The sequence below is a fragment of the Chelonia mydas genome, chromosome 5 (genome assembly GCF_015237465.2).
Source record: "Chelonia mydas isolate rCheMyd1 chromosome 5, rCheMyd1.pri.v2, whole genome shotgun sequence".
Lineage (NCBI taxonomy): Eukaryota > Metazoa > Chordata > Testudines > Cheloniidae > Chelonia > Chelonia mydas.
In genome coordinates this window covers 9,660,809-9,682,904 of record NC_051245.2, presented here as the reverse complement: position 1 = coordinate 9,682,904, position 22,096 = coordinate 9,660,809, and the positions used below count along the sequence as shown (strand labels likewise).

The following is a 22,096-nucleotide window of genomic DNA, read 5'->3' as shown; positions in this document are numbered from 1 at the left end:
ATTAGGTCTTTGTTCCATAATTACATCTGAAATTTGTACATTTATTCTTAGTCTAGCTAAATTTCCCAATAAAAAAGATCAATTATCTTTCATTTCAGAGTTCATTCAAAGCACAGTATTTTCTGTAAAATGTAATCAGAATTGCCATAGCTGGCAATCAGTTATCTGACCTTTCAGTGCACTTCCATTTACATCAACAATAATAATTTGAGTGGTAAACATTCATGCATGACAAACTAATTCACAGGGGGGGAAGTAAGCTTCACGAAGATTCTCGCATGTGAAATATGCCTTTGTACTTCCTAAGTCACATAAAACCTTGAAGCAGCATTAATGAGATGTGAAGTAAAATGCAATGAAAGATACCTGACTGTTAGACTTAAGCCAGCTAACTCTGTACATATATGCCAGATGTTATGAACTATAGCTCAGGAGAAGGACCCTTTTTCACTACATCAGCACCCTCTGCTGCTGACACACAGATTGGCACTGCTTCTTGATTCAGCAAAGGCTAGTGATCCAGCCTCCAGTTTGTCAAGCAGGACCAAATATTCCCCAAAAATATCAGACATTCACTGCCAGATGCAAAGGGGTCTACAGGCAAGCATGATATGAAAAGTCAGTTTACATTTTACCTGAAAAGCAACAAATAGAGAAAGGTAAATACTTCCCTTGATAGTTGCATTCATTTGTTCTGAACTAAAATTACACCATTTACAGCAGATCAAATTAATTCCAGGGAGAAGTAGGGGTTTGGCAGACTGCAATGCTTAAGCTATGGCATCATAGGAAACTAATGTCTTTTTAAAGAAAGCAAATACCTGCAAACTGCTTAATCTTTCATTACCTAAGGGATCGGTTACCTTTAATAGAGCCTGACTAAACCGTCTCATCACATTTAGGTACATTTCATGAGTTTTTGGATCCCTCTGCTGAGTGTCTTGGTCTTCACATTCCACTATTACATACCTTTAACACAAAAACAATCTCAGTTAGGTTGTCCTTCTGCAACACAAATCACTTACCTGTGCAGTACTACAGCTGTGTAATAAAGATCTGCAATTACAGCAAAACTAATCTTTACTTGATTCAGGGCAAAACCTGAACCTTCAGGTAGCAGTATCAGGGACAGACACCCTGGGTCTTTCCACTGATATATGGAGTACTTGAAACACTTGAGATTTACTTTCACTTAAGACAGAGCGGTAGCACTCAAACGGAGCAAGTATGGATGGGTATGCCAGACACACACCTCTGCCCCATTGCATATCCATCTACACTAATCATTTGTCCTACCACTCATTGAGAGGTGTATTTCCACCATTCCCACTGCTCTATTACCCATTCCTAATCTGAGTGCTACAAAATGGCAGTGCAAACAACCTCCTGAACCCCCATTCTCCCCCGCCCAATGCATTGTCACTGCATGTTCCATCAGCAATTGGGGTGGAAGAATACTTGAGTGATCCCAGAGCATGGCTTTGCAAAGAGGTTACTGTTCATTTTTTAAAGGACCACCAGACTAGAGGCCTCAGCCAGAGAAGAGAACAATATTTTACAATCATTTTTAATTTTATGCCTTATTTTGGTAAATTGTGTGTGGTTCTTACTCTGATTGACCTTATAGGTTATTTCATATGCAGCATAGAAATATAATTTCACTTATAAACGATAAAGTAATGCTAACCAAAACAGGCGGTTTGTCAATTATCCTCCTTCTATCCTCTGAGATATAATATAGCACAATACATACAACTGTGCGTATTCTAGGCGGGGCTATTTAATATCTAACTGAATACATTACATTTTCTAATGCTTGGTTTGGATTAGGTCAAGTGACTATGCAAATGTAGTGAACCTAATCAGTCTTCACAGACGTTATGGACTAATTCCACCCAGGCTGTGACAGTTACCTTTCTGCTTACCTTACGGTGGTGCCCCAGGACTGGAGCTCCAACATGTTAGGCACTATACAGGCTCAATGGAACACCTCCTCCAACATCAGAGGTGCATGGGCAGAATATTTTTGTTACTGATTGGATAACTGGGTTTTTAAATACTGAGAGAGCCCATAGCAAGTTTGAGGAGTGCTGACAAGAATGTTGATTACAAATTAAACCAAAGGAATAAATCTGAGAGCCGAGCTAACTACACTTTTCCTAATATTAAGTCTAGTTGATTTTATGCTCTGCTGAACAATTACGTTTCTACCTATCTTATGCAACATATACTTTGTTTCCATTTTAGATCACTGAAACTGGTTATATGCTGGGACAACTACTGTCCAGTCAGTGCTTAATTTGTAATGAAAGAGGTGCTGGGGCTCAAGCAATTTTTTTACATTCATAACAGATACAGCAAGCCCAGAGGTGCCGGGGCTATGAACTGCCAAGCCCAGCGGTGTCAGGGCTCAACCCTGGCAAGCCCTGGCGCAAATTAAACACTGTGCCAGGCACCCGAAAGAGAAAAATTCATTTAACAGCATGGGAGATGAAAGGAGGAAACGAGGTGACAACTTGAGCCAATTCAAAAATGGAGCTGCAATTCCATTCCCAAGACAAAACTATGCAAAAGTTGACAAAGCTGCACATGGATATAAGGACTAGGTGCAGAGGATTGTATGACCTAGCTACATTTCTGGATTGAAAAGCATGTTTTGAGTAGATAGGGATTAATATCTAAATTTGGTAGCTATAGAAGAACATATCAAAATGGTCTCTTCTCAATGTAGAAAATCAACTGCAGGAAACTGCACAATCCATTAGATAATCTGCTGTCGTGGGCTCTCTCTTCAAATTGATTCAAGAGCTTGCTACATATCAAGTGTGAATTTTCCATCAAGCTTGTCTGCGATACATCGTTCTAAACTAATTTACAAATTCATAACAAAATGTGAAATACATTCAGTATCCAGACAAATACCTGTATTTCACAAGGGCTATAATTTTGATAAATCCTATAGCTAACCAAAAGTCATTTCCAAAGCTCTCTTACTCTTGCAGCAGTGATTACTAGTAGGATAGCCTTTTTTAAGGCTACGAATTTAGATCTTACTACAGAGGAAATGAAGTCTGACAGCTTCTCATGTATATTTTCAAAGCTTATGTACTCAACAAGCGAAGGGGAATAGGGAAAATGCAAAGAAATGCATTAAAATATGCCTTTATCTCATCTTTCTTTGCAAAGGAAAGTACTACATGGTGTCTCTCTAACTTCTCGAGAGGCAGGCCCAAAGGCCTGATATCATATGCCTCAGTAGATGGTGCATACACAAAACATAGTTTTAGTCATCTATGCACAAACATGAAAAAGTACAGGAATGGCTCTAGCATCACAGTAATATGAATGTGATGCCGGAGTTTCAAGGATTACTGAATTTTTCTATTGATTGTTTTAAGCTCGTGCTGAGTCTGGTTAGCTGAAAAACGTAATTGATCAGCAGCCAAAAGGATTTATGGCTATGCCAGATCAAACTGTAGCTGTGACATTTGGATTTTGTCACTGAGAAATTGAGATGTCTGAAAGGAAAAGAAAGAATAAATTAGTTGATTTTGTGGTCAGAAGGCAAGAGTGTTTTGAGTGAGCTTGACAGTTTGTTGACTGAATGAGTTAGGAAGAAGAAAGTTTGTTCCAAGTTTCAGAATGCAATGTACTTGTATTCTCTAGTGATACAAGCCGCACACAATCTTGCATGTATGAAAATGTTTTGGGTTTTATGTAATTGGAAAAATGCAAAAGCTTCAGTAATGACTGTGAAATGAACCACACAATTAAGTGAGCGAAGCTAGACTAAGTTATTTCTACTTAAATAAACAAGAATGTTTGACCAGACCAAATATTTAACTTCTATTCCCACTAATCACGCTTGTAGTTCCTTATCTTCAGAAAAGTATCCCATTATATTTTTAATTTAAACAAATATTCTAGGCTATGACAGAGAAAAAGAGTGTATGCTGGCATGTTCACCATGTGTTGTAGTAAATCATGCTTCCATTTGATTAATATTTTTAAATTTAAATATTGTATGTGAGAGGGAAAACAAGGAGATATTTTGCGAGGATGGATTTACAACTGGAAGCACCGTCAGAATAAGTCAGTTTTTTGGCACACCATTTTGGACAATGTATTTTAATTCACCCCTTTCATTTCCAACCCTATGTGCTGTTCATAGCATATTAGTACTAGTTACAGCATACTACTGATAACCATTTTCAATTAATGACATACAGAATTATAAAACCTGGGTACATATTTAGTGCAGTGATTTAAGTGCAAAACTTCAATCACCTGGACAAGGCATCACAACTATAGGTCATTCATAAAGGGGGGGGGGGGGGAGGGGGAACCATTTGCAGCACTGTCTTATTTAGATATCCTATGGTACTCATCCGTGATAGCTAATAAAGCAAGTCTTAGTTTAGCACAACAGGTTTACAGTGCCTTATGCCAGTTATGCATTTTATTAAGTGCTAGAATACAGTGCACGAACTGAGTGCTATAGACAGATTGCTATGAAAGCCAAAAAATTATGACAATCCAAAACTGAATTACAGTGTTTATTTATTCCAGTTGAATGACACTTGTAGACCATAAAGTGAGAATTTAAAATTGTATTTTGATCATTGCAAATATAATGCTCTCACTTTATCTAGAGACATATGCATACACATTTGTTACTCTATAAACTAGTGACTGCCATCTTTATACTATGTAACTGCACACTGTGTAATCCTCATCCCTCCTTTTGTTTATTTAAACCCACTGTTGCATCTGTCTCAAATTTAGATATTAAGTTCCTCAGGGCAAGGACTAGCTTTTATTCTGTGTCTGTATAGCACCTTGCACAATTGGACCCTAATCTCAAATTTGGAGACCCTCGGTGCTACTATAATACAAAGTAAGACTTGACATACCAGTATAAGTAGTTAGCCAGTGTGGAATTCTTGCAGGCTCGGGATATCAAGAAAGTGCAAAGGTCTTGCTGGAATAAATTAAAAAGTAAAAAAAAAAGTTACACAGTAGAACCTTAAAGATAGGAACACCAGAGTTACGGACTGAACGGTCAACTGGATACCATGTGAAAACGGAAGTAACCAATCACACAGCAGCAGAGACCTCCCCAAACAAAAACAAAAACAAAAAAACCCAAGTACTCTACTGTGTCTATAACTGCATCTTCAAGGTAAGCACATCTGGGCTGCCTGTCCCCATTGCCACCCGTGGGGCAGCCACTTACAGCTAGGAGGTGAAGACACTGGTGCTGCCAGCCCAAGGCAGCTGGAGCTAGCAGAGCAGGAGTAGCAGCGAGTTTGGAGTCACCACTCCCCACCCACCCCCCCAGCCAGGAAGTGGAGGGGTTGTTTTCACCCTCCCTCCCCCAGCCGGGAGGGGGATGAACTTGAAAACTGGGATGAACTTGAAAACTCAGTCCAACCCAGGGAAAGAAGCTGCCTGCAAGGAAGCTGCCAGGGCTAAGGAGGGAACTTCTGCTAGAGCAGGGGTGGGCAAACTTTTTGGCCCACGGGCCACATCTGGGTATGGAAATTGTATGGCAGGCCATGAATGCTTATGAAATTGGGGGTTGTGGTGCAGGGGCGGGTGAAGGCTCCAGCGGGGTATGTGGGCTCTGGGATGGGGCCAGAAATGTGGAGTTCAGGGTGCGAGAGGGAGCTCTGGGCTAGGGCGGGGGGTTGCAGTGGGGGTTGGAGGGTGCGGGCTCCGGCTGGGGTGCGGGCTCTGCGGTGCAGGACGGTGGGACTAGAATATATGTAGGCACAGTCAAGTTACCTTGAATGTAATATTATATGCTCATTATGTTTTTCTACATTCATTTTTATCTTTACCAAACGGTACTGATCTTTGTGCTTAACAGAAATATACATAATGTAACATTAACCTATTCCTATTAGTGTGACTGTATTCATAAACAACTTGGATATAAACATTCAGAAAAACCATCAGTATTTTCTTAATAAAGTAATCTATATTTAGTTCACTTGAAATTTTCATCTTAACACATTTATATTCCCAGGGCAAGAGTTAAAACTAAAGTCTTATCTTTTGGACCATGCAGCAATGTACTTTCAGGAACAGTCAAACAACATAACAAGCTTATGAACTTGTTATATTTAGATTAGCCAAATTCTATGGGATAAAGACCAATATAAAACAAATACCCATTCAGTTATCATCTTGCATACTTCTTAGTTAATAACTCTAACATGTTTTACTTACTTCAAGGTTTTCACTCTCTGCAGAATCCTTTGTTTTAGAAGTAGGAGGTGGGGAGGATACAGGAGGAAGGGGACTTGCTATGATCTGGGAGCTGTAAAGTAAAGAAGAAGCACGTGTTTTACAATTAGGATTTGGGATCACATTAACAGTTTAAAAAAAAACTAAAACCATGGTGTACATTCCATTTGCAAGGGATATTAACTAGATTGGGAAACCTACAGGAATGGACTATGATTAGCCAAACAGGCTCGATAACTAACAGTGGCAACATTAATTCCTACAGAAAAATCTAAACTTAGTTATAATGTGGTTGTAAAAAAATTAAGCATGAAAACTTCAAGCACGTAAATGATCAGAGTGCTGGCAGAGCCTATTTCAAGCAAGATGGTGTAGTAGGATGCTTCAGTGGTGAAGCTCTCTCACTATGCCTATCAGGAGAAGTAAGGTTTGTGCCGGAACAGGCCACATCATCAACACGTAGTCTTGATCAGCTCAGGTTTTTGCTTTGAGCGACTTCCTTTCAAAGCACTACAGGGCTGGCCTCAAATCAGATTCATGACAATCTCACTAGGAGAGGTTAGATGCATTCTTCACATTCCCAGTGCATTGTGAGATATTTTCAGGCAAATCTGATGCCCCTGCACTTAGTTTTAGTCTGAGGCAGTAAATTTTAGCCTTTCAGTGACACTGCTCTGTCACACAAACATTATTTGAAGCCAGCAAAGTGGTCTGCCTTCCTTCCTCCTTTGGGGCTCTGAAAACACCCTCTCAAGAGTAGGCTATCAAAAAGAATCACGGAATTTGAATGCTTAAATGTCAAGTCAGTATTGAAGTGACTACAAGGCACCTTAAGCACAGACACTAACTGCCATAGATAAAGTTTTCAGAAACATTTAAGTCATCTAACACCTAGGAGCTTAAGTCCCATTTTCAAAAGCGACTTGGGCACTTAAGTTTCTTTGGTGCTTTTAAAAATATAACTCCAAGAGAGCTGGGCTTAAGCTCTGAAGCAAAAATTTAACAGCTTGAATCTGGCTGGAAGGGCAGGAACACCGTGAGGGATACCTGACAATGCTTTATATCAGTTCAGGTATAAGGACTGGAACAGCAACTGGACAAGCACACCTGTGGGGACCTGCTTTGGCAACTACAGTCAAGATGGAACCAACTGGAAGATTTAATGTGCAGCATTTAAATGTAGAGGTTTGAGCATGGCTGCTGGTAACGGGACTACCTCATGCTCCACCCAGTACTATTGCTCTAAGGATTAAAGTATTTCAGGAGCTTAGGGAGTCCTGTGTGTCTCATACTAAGGAGTTGAAACGCAGGAGTGAAAATCTTGGTGGATGCTTGTTAGGATATAGATATTCAGGGCAGGAGGATCCCAAAAGAAAAAGAAAAAAAAGGGGTGGAGTGTTAGGAAATATAGATATTCAGGACTGTCGGTAAAGGCCTGTACTCTAAGAATTTAGGTGTATTCTTATCACTTGGCTAGTTATAGAGGTATAAAAGAAAGAATCAAAATCACTGTCTGCCGGTGTAAGGTCCTTCTCTTACTGTGACAGTCTGAGGCCCTGTTCTTAGGCTAAGGGCTTTGGCTAAGCAGCAGAGGCAGCCATAAGATGGGAAGCGACTGGTCACATCCTCACATTCCAACCTAGTCACACTGAAATAAGGCGCTTTTGGGCTGTTAGGAATACAATCCTGTCCTGATAATGCCTATCGCCTCCAGAGAAAGGGAAGTGCCTAGAAAATGTAAAAGGAAACTTAGTTTGATAGCATCCTGTCTGGCAAGAACTCACTTATCAATAGCTGGGATGTGAAATCCTCACTTCTGTATTGTTTTGTCATTATAGTTCCCACTTTGCTATTGTTTGTCTGTATAATCTCTGTCTGGTTCTGTGATTGTTTCTGTCTGCTGTGCAATTAATTTTGCTGGGTGTAAACTAATTAAGGTGGTGGGATATAATTGGTTACATAATTATGTTACAATATGTTAGGATTGGTTAGTTAAATTTCAGGAAAATGATTGGTTAAGGTATAGCAAAGCAGAACTCAAGTTTTACTATATAGTCTGCAGTCAATCAGGAAGTGGGTGGGTGTGTGGGTGGGAGAAATGGGAACAGGGAATGGGAGTGGGGAAATTGGAATCATGTTTGGCTAAAGGCAGGAATGGGAACAGGGACACAGGTGTAAGGCTCTGTGGTGTCAGAGCTGGGAAGGGGGACACTAAGGAAGGAAACTGGAATCATGCTTGCTGGAAGTTCACCCCAATAAACATCAATTTTTTGCACCTTTGGACTTCGGGTATTGTTGCTCTCTGTTCATGCAAGAAGGACCAGGGAAGTAAGTGGGTGAAGGAATAAGCCCCTAACAATGCTATATTTAAAGAAAGGCTTTTCCTCTAGGGCAAATAGGTAGGGATCCTGGGCAATGGAGGCTGTCCTTCTGTGAAGGACTGAGGAAAATATCATATGTGATGAATAATCACATAGTAATTTTCCTGTATTGCAGGGAACAGGCATTCACAGGCCTCAGTCCTTCTTTGCCTTCTGTTTCTGTTTTCATAAAAAATAAAGTGCCCAGGACCTCTTCAAACTTAAATTTTTATACCAAGTATCACAAAGGTTTGTGCTGGATACCCTCAGATGACTGGGCTCTTGCTAGCCAGCCACATACAGATTTTAAGGAAACCCAACCTATTTCTAAAAGAAACTTTCTACCAAAAATTTTCACCCAGTTCAATTACTAGCTAGATGTATTTAAAGACAAAGAACGAAACAACTGCTTTAATGTCTCAGGAATGGCACTATGAGACTTTCAACCAAAGAGACCCCATAGCAGCTTCAGAGTTTTAAGTCTTCAACATGGTAATGACTGGAAGCATCATGAAGGTCTCATAAATAAAGCAAGAGTAGCAAGCTTGCAATATAAACTTAGTATATGCCAATGACAAAACTACAGCATGCTTGCAAGAGAGAATCAGTATTTTACTGCTAATGCCAATATTCCTTGTTTCTTCCCTTCTAGAAGCAAAAGCACCTTACCTGTCTATTTCTGCAGCATTCGTTCCTGATGTTGCCATACTCTCAGACATTGAACCCTGACTGTCCCTCTTATTTGGCTCTAATCCATTCTTTATGTCATCAAAATTTTCATATTTCAAGGCCTGGACCAACTGCAACAGGTACATCAACAAATCCTTGGAAGGAGATAACACAGAGAAAAAAAATAGATACACTGAGAGATGAGCTGTTGGATTATCAGCACTTTTGAGAATTACACCATTTATTCACAAGCCTAAATCAGGGTTTAGTGATCAGTAAAGAAATGGAAGCAGGAACTGAGTAATGACTAGTGTAGGGTAGAAAGAGTGGTCATGAATATAACTTTGCACACAGATTTCTATTTCTTGCACTGTTCTCATTATTAAAAAGTCACAATAGCAATTTAAATACACATCTAAGGGCGTATATTTCTGTTTTAGAGTGGCTAGTGTTAGTCTTCCTCATACCTTATTGTAATCAACTTCCACTATCTGTTTAATGTAGCCATATTGGTCTTATACAATGAAAATTGGTGAAACTATTCACTTTAATGTGTTTGACTTCCATCTGTAAAAGCTGGACAGAGCCTGGGACTTGGCTATCTAATGCTGACTCTTCCCTTATGCACCATCATAAAAGCAACAAAGCAATAAAACAGTCCCTAGATTTGAATTCTTAAGACAGGGTTTTTAATTAAATTACCACCTAAGGAATTTTCCCCCTCAGCTGGTCTACCAGAACCTGTTTAGTGATCTTCAATGCATGGTGCAAGGAATGTCTTTTTGGTCAAGAATATTATGGGGCGTATTACTGAGTCAGTCAGTCTTACTGTGTGTGGGTGCTAACTAGGGGGCAATTAGTGTTCCCTGTTGTGAGCCGGTCAGTTTTATGGGCTGCTTTTTAAAAAATGTGTTAAGAAGGAATCCAGAAGGCACAATCATGAGTGCATAAAATTCCCTATCATAAAAACAGGAGGCAGATGTAATATGCATATTAAAACCTAGATAAAAGATTAGATTCCATTAAGTTCCCACCACTCAATGAGTGTTTTTACATGGGTTTTCAGAAAGAAATCCCCCTTTATCGCAAATGTTTTATCTCATTTCTAGCTAACAGAATATCTTTCTGCACCTTCTTCCGCAAAGGAATGCAATGTCAGGACATACCTGGTATTTACAAAATACATTGCTAGAAGCATCTGGTATACTATTCAACAACGGAGCAGTTAATTTTGAAGTGAACAGGTTAGCATCAAAACTGATCTCTTGGGTTGTGGGGAGAAAGTACGATTGTTTTAGTCTGCATAGCTGAAGACATCTAATAAGCGTATGGATTTGCATTGTGAGGAGTTTTGCTTAATAAAGCTAGAAGTTTTATTCTCTCTAAAAACAGAAACTTACATTGATCACCCTTTTATTATCTTTCATAATTACCTTCCTATAAAAGGTAATAAATATTCATGTAGTAGCAAACATTATGGAAACTCTACATTTCTCCATGTGCTACATTAGGTCCTTTGATTTTCTCATGTGTGAAAGTAAAGTACACACACGGAACAACAGAGTCCTTTAATACCTCATCATCTGCCTGTTGCAACCTGGCAACAGCATATCGCCGTACTGTTGGGTTGGTGAAATGAGATGATAACAGTTCCAGAGAATCTTCTACATCCATTGGCTTCCATTTACCCAGTAGCTCCAGTGCCTGCTTTGCCTCCTGGGGTAGGTCCCAGTTGACACATTTCAAGAACTTGGTCAAAGCCTAAACAAAGAAGATTAGAAAAACTGACTATTCCTAAGCAATTACAGAAATCAATGAACTGGAAGATTTAGAGTTATATATTTCAGTTTCAGTCTAGACAAGACATAAGACCAGATTCTTATTGCAATTATATTAGCATAAACCAGGGGAACCCAATTGAAGTGAATGGCAATATTGTGGGCAACTAAACTTGTGTGACCACACACCAGTGGGAATCACATCTGTGTTCTATTCCAAGTTACGCTACTGACTTGCTGCATGACATTGACCAAGTCACTTAATCTCTCTATGTATCATTGCCCGCACACCTATAAGACGGGGTGATAATTCTTACCGACCTTGTTGGGGTGTTGTGAGGATTAATTCTTCAATTTTTGTAAGGCCCTCTGACTTTAAATAAGGTGTTACAGTGTAAGAGAATTACATCTTCTGTAGCAGAAATCTCAAATTCACAATTTATTCTCCTCCCAATTAACACACTCAATTATCACTAGAGACTATGGGGTTTACAAGCACACCAAAGGGGAAAATAAACCCTTAAAATCTGCATCAATCATGGGGGAGATTATTGGGGGAAAAAGGGTCTTTGCAAGGTTTTAGGGGTCTTATTGTTGTGTTAAATAGACCTATCTTTCTGCTTGATATCACAAACTTGAATGAAAAAACAATTGTTTGCTTTTTAAGAGTATCAGCCTTACTGTTATCTAGAATACTAAGAATTAGGGCTGTTGATTAATCACAGTTAATTCATGTGATTAACCGAAAAAAATTAATCACGATTAATCGCAGTTTTAATCGCTCTGTTAAACAATAGAATACCAACTGAAACGTATTAAATATTTTTGAATGTTTTTCTACATTTTCAAATATATCTATTTCAATTAGAACACAGAATACAAAGTGTACAGTGCTCATTTTATATTGCTTTTGATTACAAATGTCTGCACTGTAAAAATGACAAACAAAAGAAACAGTATTTTTCAGTTCACGTCATACAAGTACTGTAGTGCAATTTCTTTATCGAGAAAGTGCAACTTACAAATGTAGATTTTTTTTTTGGTTACGTAACCGCACTCCATAACAATGTAAAACTTTAGAGCCTACAAGTCATAGAATCATAGAACATCTGGGTTGGAAGGGACCTCAGGAGGTCATCTAGTCCAACCCCCTGCTCAAAGCAGGACCAATCCCCAGTTTTTGCCCCAGATCCCAAATGGCCCCCTCAAGGATTAACCTCACAACCCTAAGTTTAGCAGGCCAATGCTCAAACCACTGAGCTATCCCTCCTCCCACTCAGCCCTCTCAGTCCTACTTCTTGTGCAGCCAACCTCTTAGACAAACAAGTTTGTTCACATTTACGGAAGATAATGCTGCCCGCTTCTTATTTACAATGTCACCTGAAAGTGAGAACAGGTGTTCGCATAGCACTTTTGTAGCCAGCATTGCAAGGTAATTACGTGCCAGATATGCTAAACATTCATATGCCTCTTCATGCTTCAACCACCATTCCAGAGGACATGCTTCCATGCTAGTGATGCTTGTTAAAAAACGTGTTAATTAAATTTGTGACTGAACTCATTGGAGGAGAATTGTATGTCTCCTGCTCCATGGTTTTACCCGCACTCTGACATATATTTTGTGTTATGGTAGTCTCGGATGACGACACAGCATATGTTGTTTGATTTAAGAACACTTTCACTGCAGATCTGACAAAACACAAAGAAAATTCCAATGTCAGATTTCTAAAGATAGCTACAGCACTCAACCCAAGGTTTACGAATCTGAAGTGCCTTCCAAAATCAGAGAGGGACGAGGTGTGGAGCATGCTTTCAGAAGTCTTAAAAGAGCAACACTCTGATGTAGAAACTACAAAACCCAAACCATCAAAAACAAAAATCAACTTTCTTTTGGTGACATATGACTCAGATGATGAAAATGAACATGCATTGGTCAGCACTGCTTTAGATCATTATCGAGCAGAATACGTCATCAGTATGGACACATGTCCTTTGCAATGGTGGTTGAAGCATGAAGAGACATATGAATCTTTAGCACATCTGGCATGAAAATATCTTGCAACCCCAGCTACAACAATGCCATGTAAATGCCTGTTCTTACTTTCAGGTGACATTGTAAACAAGAAGTGGGCAGGATTATTTCCTGCAAATGTAAACAAACTTGTTTGTCTGAGCGATTGGCTGAAAAGAAAAGGAGGACTTGTGGCACCTTAGAGACTAACCAATTTATTTGAGCATAAGCTTTCGTGAGCTGTAGCGAATACAGACTATCACGGCTGTTACTCTGAAACCTGGCTGAAAAGAAGTACAACTGCGTGGACTTACAGGCTCTAAAGTTTTACATTGCTTTATTATTGAATGCTGTTTTTTTTGTACATAATTCTACATTTGTAATTCTACATTTTGTACATAATTCTACATTCAACTTTGATGATAAAGAGATTGCACTACAGTACTTGTATTAGGTGAATTAAAAATTCCTATTTCTTTTGTTTTTTACAGTGCTAATATTTGTAAACAAAACTAAATATAAAGTGAGCACTGTACACTTGGTATTCTGTATTATAATTGAAATCAATATATTTGAAAATGTAGAAAACGTCCACAAATATTTAAATTGGTATTCTATTATTATTTAACAGCGCGATTAATTGTGCGATAAATCATGATTATTTTTTTTTTTTTACTCGCTTGACAGCCCTACTAAGAATGTTCTTTTTCAGCCACTTAATACCCCTATGTTCCAGATCAGAGTACTAGATTGTACCCTCTGCTTAAGGCACACGGAGGGAACTTAGTTCTGGTAGTTCTTGATAATACAGTGCACAAGCAGTTTGCAGCGTCACCTCAGTTTCCCCCCAAGCCACCACAAGCAAGCTTCTCCAGAAGTAATCCAATGATCTCTGGGACACCTTTTCCCCAAAGGCCTGTGGGAAATATTTCAGTGAGACAATGCTGACTCAATCAACGGTCTCTTCCATTATACAAAATGTCCAATTCCCAAGGAGCAATTATGGTATCGGGTGGCAGCAACCAGCAAGGCAGCTATAGAGATTTGGCAAATCAAGGACTCTGATATTTTTTTTTTCTTTTGAAACAATCTTTTCACTTCAGGAGTCATTAACAGAATACTGGCCAGACTCAAAGCACTGACAACAAGGTGTTAAGGATTACTCAATGTATGGAGCTGAATAGGGAGAAGAGAGCTCAGCAAAGCACATACTTAAATGCTTTGCTGAATCAGGAATTTAGATCCTCCGCTAGAGGTCACCCAAAAATATAAACAAATCAAGACTATGGCTTCAGCCTTGTTTATAACTGAATACCTGCCACTAAAATAACTGGTAATTTTAACCGGTTACCTATTTCAACATTTTAACATAGTCCAGCTCCATTTTCTGGGGCCTCAAATAAGGCAAATTGGAAAGATACCAGCTAGAGCCAATGCAATGCTATTCATTAAACAATCACTGAACAATACCTTTTTTTTTTTTTTTTTTTTGGGGGGGGGGGAGAGGGGGGGCATTTGACCATCTAGTTTTAATTCACTTTCCAGTAACCTATCCTATTCTCTAGGACTCATGTAGCTTGCGATTTGTGCTATATTTGCAGAAGTTAACACCAATTTTCTTTGGTGGATTAATCCTGGCAGGCTTGGCAGAAGAGCATTTTAAAGGAACTCACTGGAGATTTTGAGCTGCAAGTTTTAAAAGTATTTGCCAATAGGATTTAAAAAAAAATGGTCACTAGTCTTTACCAGCATAGCTGTTCCATTAATGAACAATATCTTGACTAAATATACTTTGTCAGCTCAGAGATTCACACCTCTGAAGAGGCAGACACTTAAAAAAGCAGTTGCACTCATGAAACAGGAAGATAAATTATTCAATAACAATGTACAGTGATCAGTATATATTTAATACAATTAACTTTACCTTTTCTTGATTAGTAAGATAGTATCTGAACTTCCAAACTAGATCCTGTTCCTCATAGGTCAGTTGCTTTGTTGGTGGATAACTCACTATAATCTATTAAAAAAAATTCCAGAGAATAATTTGTAATAAAAATTATACATATTGATCTTTTAAAGAAGTTGAGAGAATTTAATGTGTCATGTACCGTACTGACCACATAGTAGAATGAAGGCCTTTGTCTATCCACAAGCAGAACAAAATGGACAATTTCCCCATACTACACACCAGTTAAGCTCTTCAACCCTGATCTTAGATGAACCGCCCATAGAGGTCAGGGTATCCATAGACCTATCAATCCTTGGCCCTGCTGCTGAGACTGCCAAAAATGCCAGTTATGTGTGATGCGGATTCCTTCGCACTCAGGAGTGTAGTAAGACTAACTCATCTCAAAGTAACCAGATGGGAATGACTGGCCGTTCGTGAGCTGGGCCAAACTACCACCCACCTCCAAGTTGTCTTATTGACAACACATAAGTTCACATTAACAAGAAATCACATATCATCTATTGTATTCCCTTCAAACTTGACGTCAGATACTGAATAAAGTCATTTAGCAAAACAATCTGTATACTTACAGACACCAAAAACTCAAATGAAAGTTACAAACTTACATTAAGCTGATCTCGAGTAGCTGCATTAGGCTTGAGATCATGATCAGAGGGCCCACTTCTTAAACTTCGAGCAAGCTTGTGATGTTTGCTCTCTACTAAATTCTCCTAAAAATACACAAAATAAAAGTCAGCGGTTATAAATATTTAACTCCACTGAAAATAGTCTTGAAATGCAACTGTCTAGAGACCCACCAACATCCTGAATAATATATTACATGCTTAAGTATTCATATCTAAAAACTACTCTATCTTCTGGATTCACAACGTAAAGTGCATGCACTTTCAACAGCGAGCGGTCTTATTCCACTAACAATACCATCGCTTTAGGCTTAAAATGCAATTTTATAATTATTTCTCACCTCGGGTGAATGGCTGTCATCAAGGTATTTGTTCAAAGTGAAAGTTATTTACACAGCACCTAAACATGCTAAGGCACTAAAGATGCTAGACACTTTATGGCCAAGCACCACCCCAAAGAGCTTAGCCTAAAGAAGGGGTGGCCAACCTGAGCCTGAGAAGGAGCCAGAATTTACTAATGTACATTGCCAAAGAGCCACACTAATAGGTCAGCAGTCCCCAATCAGCTCCCCCACCCTACCCTCAGCACCTCCCACCCACCGGCAGCCCCGCCGATCAGTGCCTCCCCCTCCTTCCCCACATCTCCCAATCAGCTGTTTCGTGGCATGCAGGAGGCTCTGGGACAGAGGGGAGAGGAGCGAGGGCACTCCAGGCTCAGGGGAGGGGGCAGAAAGGGGTGGAGTGGGGGCAGAGCCTGTGGCAGAGCCAGGGGTTGAGCAGTGAGCACCCCCTGGCACATTGGAAAGGTGGTGCCTGTAGCTCCAGCCCCAGAGTCGGTGCCTATACAAGGAGCCGCGTATTAACTTCTGAAGAGCCACATGTGGCTCCGGAGCCACAGGTTGTCCACCCCTGGTCTAAAGGCTCTGCATATATTAGATTTCCCTCTCGCCCCCAGAGTTTATTGTTAATACTGGTTCAGCTGGAGCCATAATAGCAACAGTAGAAGCAACAGTGTGAACAAGATTTCAGCTGCCACCACCATTTCAGCACTGCAACAACTGGACTACCCGACAGCAGTGTTAGATGGCATGGTGCTGACAATGGTGTCATCAGTCGAAGCCCATCTACATGCGGGCTCCTGAAGTTGCAGCTGAACTGGCATTCGCAATAATAGAACTGTTTTCTAGAACTGTAGTTAGGCAATAGGGACAACAGAAGGAAGTGGAGCAAGAAAGGGATTTCACATAAGCAAAGTACCTGGGGCAATATTTAACTTGCCTCTCCTTAGTTTCAATATTTCCCCCCTCCTCTGTTCCTTCTTGCCTTATATCTGCACCTACCCATCTCCTTTACTAAGGTAACAATCACCCTCCTTTCTCACCTGTCTCCAACTTGCCTCCCCTTCCCTTACCACGTAAGTGTTAATAGTGTAACCCCCTCCCCCTCATAAATGAAGTTTGGTTACTTGTAACTGGAGTTTGTCAAGTTGGATTATGCATATTCACACTCACGGGACTTATGCCAACGCAGCAGGATGATAGAACCCTCTGGGAATAGTGCCTATCAGGGTGCCAACGTGTCACCCCCACCCCTCGCTCTATCATGTTCTGAGGGTGTGGGTATAAAAGGGGTGTGGCAGCAGTTGCCGCCTCAGTCCCTTCCATTGCTAAAGAAGAACCCCAACATATTGAAATTTGGACTCCGCATGGGGAAGATAGGCAGGGAGAACGAACATGCAGAGTCCATCTCGAAGAACTCCGGTTACAAGTAACCTAACTTCACTTCTTCGCGTGCCCTCTGCATATTTCTACTCATGGGATAGTTTAGCAAGCAGTACAGTAAATTGGCTGGAGGGGTGTGAAGTCGTAGTTAAAGACTGGAGTACTGCTCTACCAAAGTATCAGCCATGGATGCCAGATCCAATGCATGATGTTTCACAAAAGTGTGAACCAACCTTTAAGCAGCAGCTTTGCATGTATCAATAAGGGAAAATATTTTATCCAGGTAATATGCTAGTGCTCTCTTAGCAGCTAATGAATGTAATCTGGCCTTCCCTTTACCTGAATGAGGCTTTGGAAAGAATATTGGTAGACTGATACTTTGATTTACACAAAACTCCAAAGTTACCTTGGGAAGGAATTTAGCAGCTGGTCTAAGAACCACTTTTTGTCTTTATACAAACTGGTATAAGGGGTCTGTCATCAATGCATGCAGTTCACTTAGTCTTTTACCAGAAAGTAATAGCTATTACAAAAGCTGTCCTCACTGAAAGACAAACGAAGAGCAGCTCATTAGAGGTTCAAATGGGTGAGACACGAGTTGAGTTACAACTAAATTCAAATTCCATGGTGGGACAAGATTCCATAATGAGGGGATCCAGGTTGAACTGGCCTCTTAAAAAGCTTCTCACCAATGTACATGAAAAAATAGATTTTCCATTAACATGAGTATGATGCACTGTTATTGCCGCTACATTGGGCCTTACTGGAGGGCAAAGACAATCCTATTACTTTTAAGTGTAACAAATATTCTAAAATAGGTTGTATGGGAGCTGAAATTGGTCAACATGTTTTTCAGTTGTCCATAAAACAAATCTTTTTCACTTGAACTTGTAACTTTTTTCTATTTGACAGCTTTCTGAATTAATTATATCTTGTTGCACCTCAACCAAACACGATCTTTCTGACTCGATCAAAGGCATATTACCCATGCTGCTGGATGTAACAATCAGAGATCTGGATGGAAGACCTGGGGCAGCAGGTTTGTTGATAACAGGAGCATCCTATAGTTGCTGTTGGATGAATGGAGTAACTCGGTGTACCACTGTTACCTTGGCCCTGCTGGAGCAATGAGAATCACCCTGGCTCAATCCTGCCTTATCTTTTTTAAGTCTCTGGTGACAAGTGAAAATGGGAGCAATGTATATCTCAAACGCATCCCTCAATGACAGACTGCCTGAGCCAGTCTTGAGCAAAAAACAGGGACATTTCTAACTGAATCTTGTCGCAAAGAGACCTATGACCAGAAATCCCCAAAGGCTGAAAACATTCTGGGTAACAGAATTCTTTAGAGACCATTCGTGCATCTGCAACAAATCTCTGCTCAGTTGATCTGCAATCAAACTGTGTTGCTCCACTATGTGTTGGGCAATTGGGTATATATTTTACTGGATACACCAGTCTAAAAGTTTTATTGTCTTTTTGCATCGTTGAGAAAAATCGAGCGCCTCCTTGTTTGTTCAAATAATACATTAAGAACATAAGAATGGCTACACTGGGTCAGACCAAAGGTCCATCCAGCCCAGTATCCTGTCTACCGACATTGGCCAATGCCAAGTACCCCAGAGGGAGTGAACCTAATAGGTAACGATCAAGTGATCTCTCTCCTGCCATCCATGTCCACTCTCTGACAAACAGAGGCTAGGGACACCATTCCTTACCCACCCTGGCTAATAGCCATTAATGAATTTATCTAGTTCTCTTTTAAACTCTGTTATAGTCCTAGCCTTCACAACCTCCTCAGGCAAGGAGTTCCACAGGTTGACTGTGCACTGTGTGAAGAAGACCTTCCATTTATTGGTTTTAAACCTGCTGCCCATTAATTTCATTTGGTGGCCCCTAGTTCTTATTTTATGGGAACAAGTAAATAACTTCCTTATTCACTTTCTCTACACCACTCATGATTTTATATCCCCCCTTTGTCTCCTCTTTTCCAAGCTGAAAAGTCCTAGCTTCTTTAATCTCTTCTCATATGGAACCCATTCCAACCCCCTAATCATTTTAGTTGCCCTTTTCTGAACCTTTTCTAATGCCAGTATATCTTTTTTGAGATGAGGGGACCACATCTGTATGCAGTATTCAAGATGTGGACGTACCATGGATTTATACAAGGGCAATAAGATATTGTCCATCTTATTCTCTATCCCTTTTTAAATGATTCCTAACAACCTGTTTGCTTTTTTGACTGCCGCTGCACACTGCGTGGACGTCTTCAGAGAACTATCCACAATGATTCCAAGATCTTTCCTGATGAGTTGTAGCTAAATTATATCATATGTATAGTTGGGGTTAATTTTTCCAATGTGCATTACTTTACATTTATCCACATTAAATTTAATTTGCCATTTTGTTACCCCGTCACTTAGTTTGATGAGATCTTTTTGAAGTTCTTCACAGCCTGCTTTGGTCTTAACTATCTTGAGCAACACATTGCCCATGGCCACTTGAATCACCTCATTCCGCACATGTGAAAGAAACGCTTTGAGACCCAGACAGATTGACCTCAGGGCTAGAACATTTATATGAAATTGGGATTCTCTGTAGGTCTAAAGACTTCGAACAAACATGTTGTGAAGTTTTCCTCTCCCTCCCCACACTGTCTTTGTGGAACCTGTACTTATTATTAATGAAGAAGAGCTGGGTTGAATACAATTCCCTTGAGGACATTCTGTGGTTTCAACCACCACATTAGAGGAAGATACACTTTCCTCGGAACAGTGAGTACTTTTAGCATACAGTCCATAATGGGATTGAAGTTCTTTAGGAGCCAGTGCTGAAGATGCCTCATTCTGAGCCTGGCATACAGAGTCATATATGTTGTGACACAGACAACCAAAAAACTACATTCTGAGAGGGATGTTGAAGGACTCTGTGGCATTTATGATTAAAAACCTCTCTTCTGGAAGGAAAGCTCTTCCTTTTATAGAGTCAAGAATCACACCATTGAATGGAATCTTTTGTGATGGGGGGAGAAGAGACTTTTTCCATTTATGAACAATGAGGAGTCTGATGGCACCTTAAAGACTAACCAATTTATTTGGGCATAAGCTTTCGTGGGTTAAAAACCCCCACTTCTTCACTTGCATCTGAAGTGAGGATTTTTACCCACAAAAGCTTATGCCCAAATAAATCTGTTGGACCTTAAGGTGCCACCGGACTCCTAGTTGTTTTTGTGGATATAGACTAACACGGCTACTGATACTTTCCATTTATGAGAAGAACTAGTGTTCTGAACACAATGAGTGATCGGAATGGCCTTCCTTAAATCTTCAGATGGAGCCTTCAGGAGCCAATCATCTAAGTAGGGGAAGATGAAAATTCCTTACCTCTTCAAATACACTGTTATCGGAGCCAGGCATTTTGTAAAAACTCTGGGTGCAGTGGAAAGGCCAAAGGGTAAGACTCTGTACTGGAAATGGTGTACCAATAGAAAAACAGGTACTTGTGATGCAGGAGTCTTAGTGAAATATGAAAGTACGGATCTAACAGACAGATTCAGGTTCTTTCATTGCTGTGGGTGGAAGGAACTGAGGCAGCAATGAGAGCCATGCCCCTTTTATACCCACACCCTCAGAGTATGCTCAAGTGCTAGGGTGGGGGTGAAGCTGCAGGGGCATCCTAACGGGCACTGCTACCAGGATATTCTAAGGTCCTGCTGAACCAGTCAGCACAAGTCCCATGAATGGGAATATGCAGAGGACACTTGAACTAAAAATATTTGACCATCCCACCAATTCTAATAACAAACTGATAATAAGTTAAAATTCTCACTACTATTTCTCGACTAGGTTTACTCAAGACTTAACACACTGGCAGTAGCCACAACTTTGTGCTGCAACTAAACTTACTTGAGACCATAGCAGATATAATTGTCAAAAAAGTTTTTCTCCGCCACTTGCAAGAACTTCACAGCACACCACAATGAAATTTTGTTATGATCTGGATTGTGTTGCACAGAGAATTACTCACCATCGACATCTGGGGATCTGGAACCTTAACAATCTCAGAGCTTGTTAAAATTGGAGAGGACTCATCACCATCCTGGATAACAACATAATTGAAAGGCACAATAAATGTCACACAAGTTATAATGAACATGACTTCTGTCAGAATTTACTACTTTACATATTCAAGAGAAAATAAAGCAATTAAACTTTCAATGGACAACCAACAAAGGGCGTAAAGGATAAGAAAATATAGAAAGAAATTGTTCTAGCTAATTTTTGACAAAGTTGAGAAGATTGAAGGAAATAGGAGACCGAAGGATAAACTCCATCTATTTATGTGACAAATTTAGAGATAAGTAAGTTTAAAACGTCATCAGCATTAGCATTTTAGTGAAGAAAAAAATGGATGGAAATGTTTACCAATATTATTATGATGTATCAGTCATGGGAGTGCTTAGAGGGCCCCATTGTGTGGGCAAACAATTTTCAAAACCTGTAGCCAAAACACTTATGGACAAAATTTAAATGTCCCATCGTGAAAACATGGGTTGACTGATTTGGAATATTTGCTGGAGTTGAGGGAAAATGAACACACAGACACACCCTATACTGAGGGGTCAGTATAGAATGCAGCACAGACCACCATTTTGGGAAGCATTTTTTTAGAAATTGCAGAATGGCACAAAGCTATCTGTTTCTAGTTTGAACT

General features: G+C 39.9%; 1 protein-coding gene across 8 annotated transcripts in view; it reads right to left on the bottom strand.

Annotated features, from left to right (window-relative positions):
- PIK3C3 (phosphatidylinositol 3-kinase catalytic subunit type 3) overlaps nt 1-22,096 on the bottom strand; it is a 132,672-nt gene that overhangs the window by 76,486 nt on the left and 34,090 nt on the right. For all 8 annotated transcript variants that reach the window (XR_005225897.2, XR_006290845.1, XM_037902443.2 and 5 more), the window contains 8 exons: nt 21,410-21,481; nt 15,645-15,749; nt 14,995-15,087; nt 10,857-11,042; nt 9,282-9,436; nt 6,235-6,325; nt 4,914-4,981; nt 864-969 (listed from right to left, as the gene is read on the bottom strand). Coding sequence is in view for 6 of the 8 variants with exons in the window: in XM_037902443.2 (XP_037758371.1) it covers nt 864-969; nt 4,914-4,981; nt 6,235-6,325; nt 9,282-9,436; nt 10,857-11,042; nt 14,995-15,087; nt 15,645-15,749; nt 21,410-21,481 (876 nt within the window). In the remaining 2 variants the exon portion in view is untranslated. The remainder of the gene's footprint in view (nt 1-863; nt 970-4,913; nt 4,982-6,234; nt 6,326-9,281; nt 9,437-10,856; nt 11,043-14,994; nt 15,088-15,644; nt 15,750-21,409; nt 21,482-22,096) is intronic.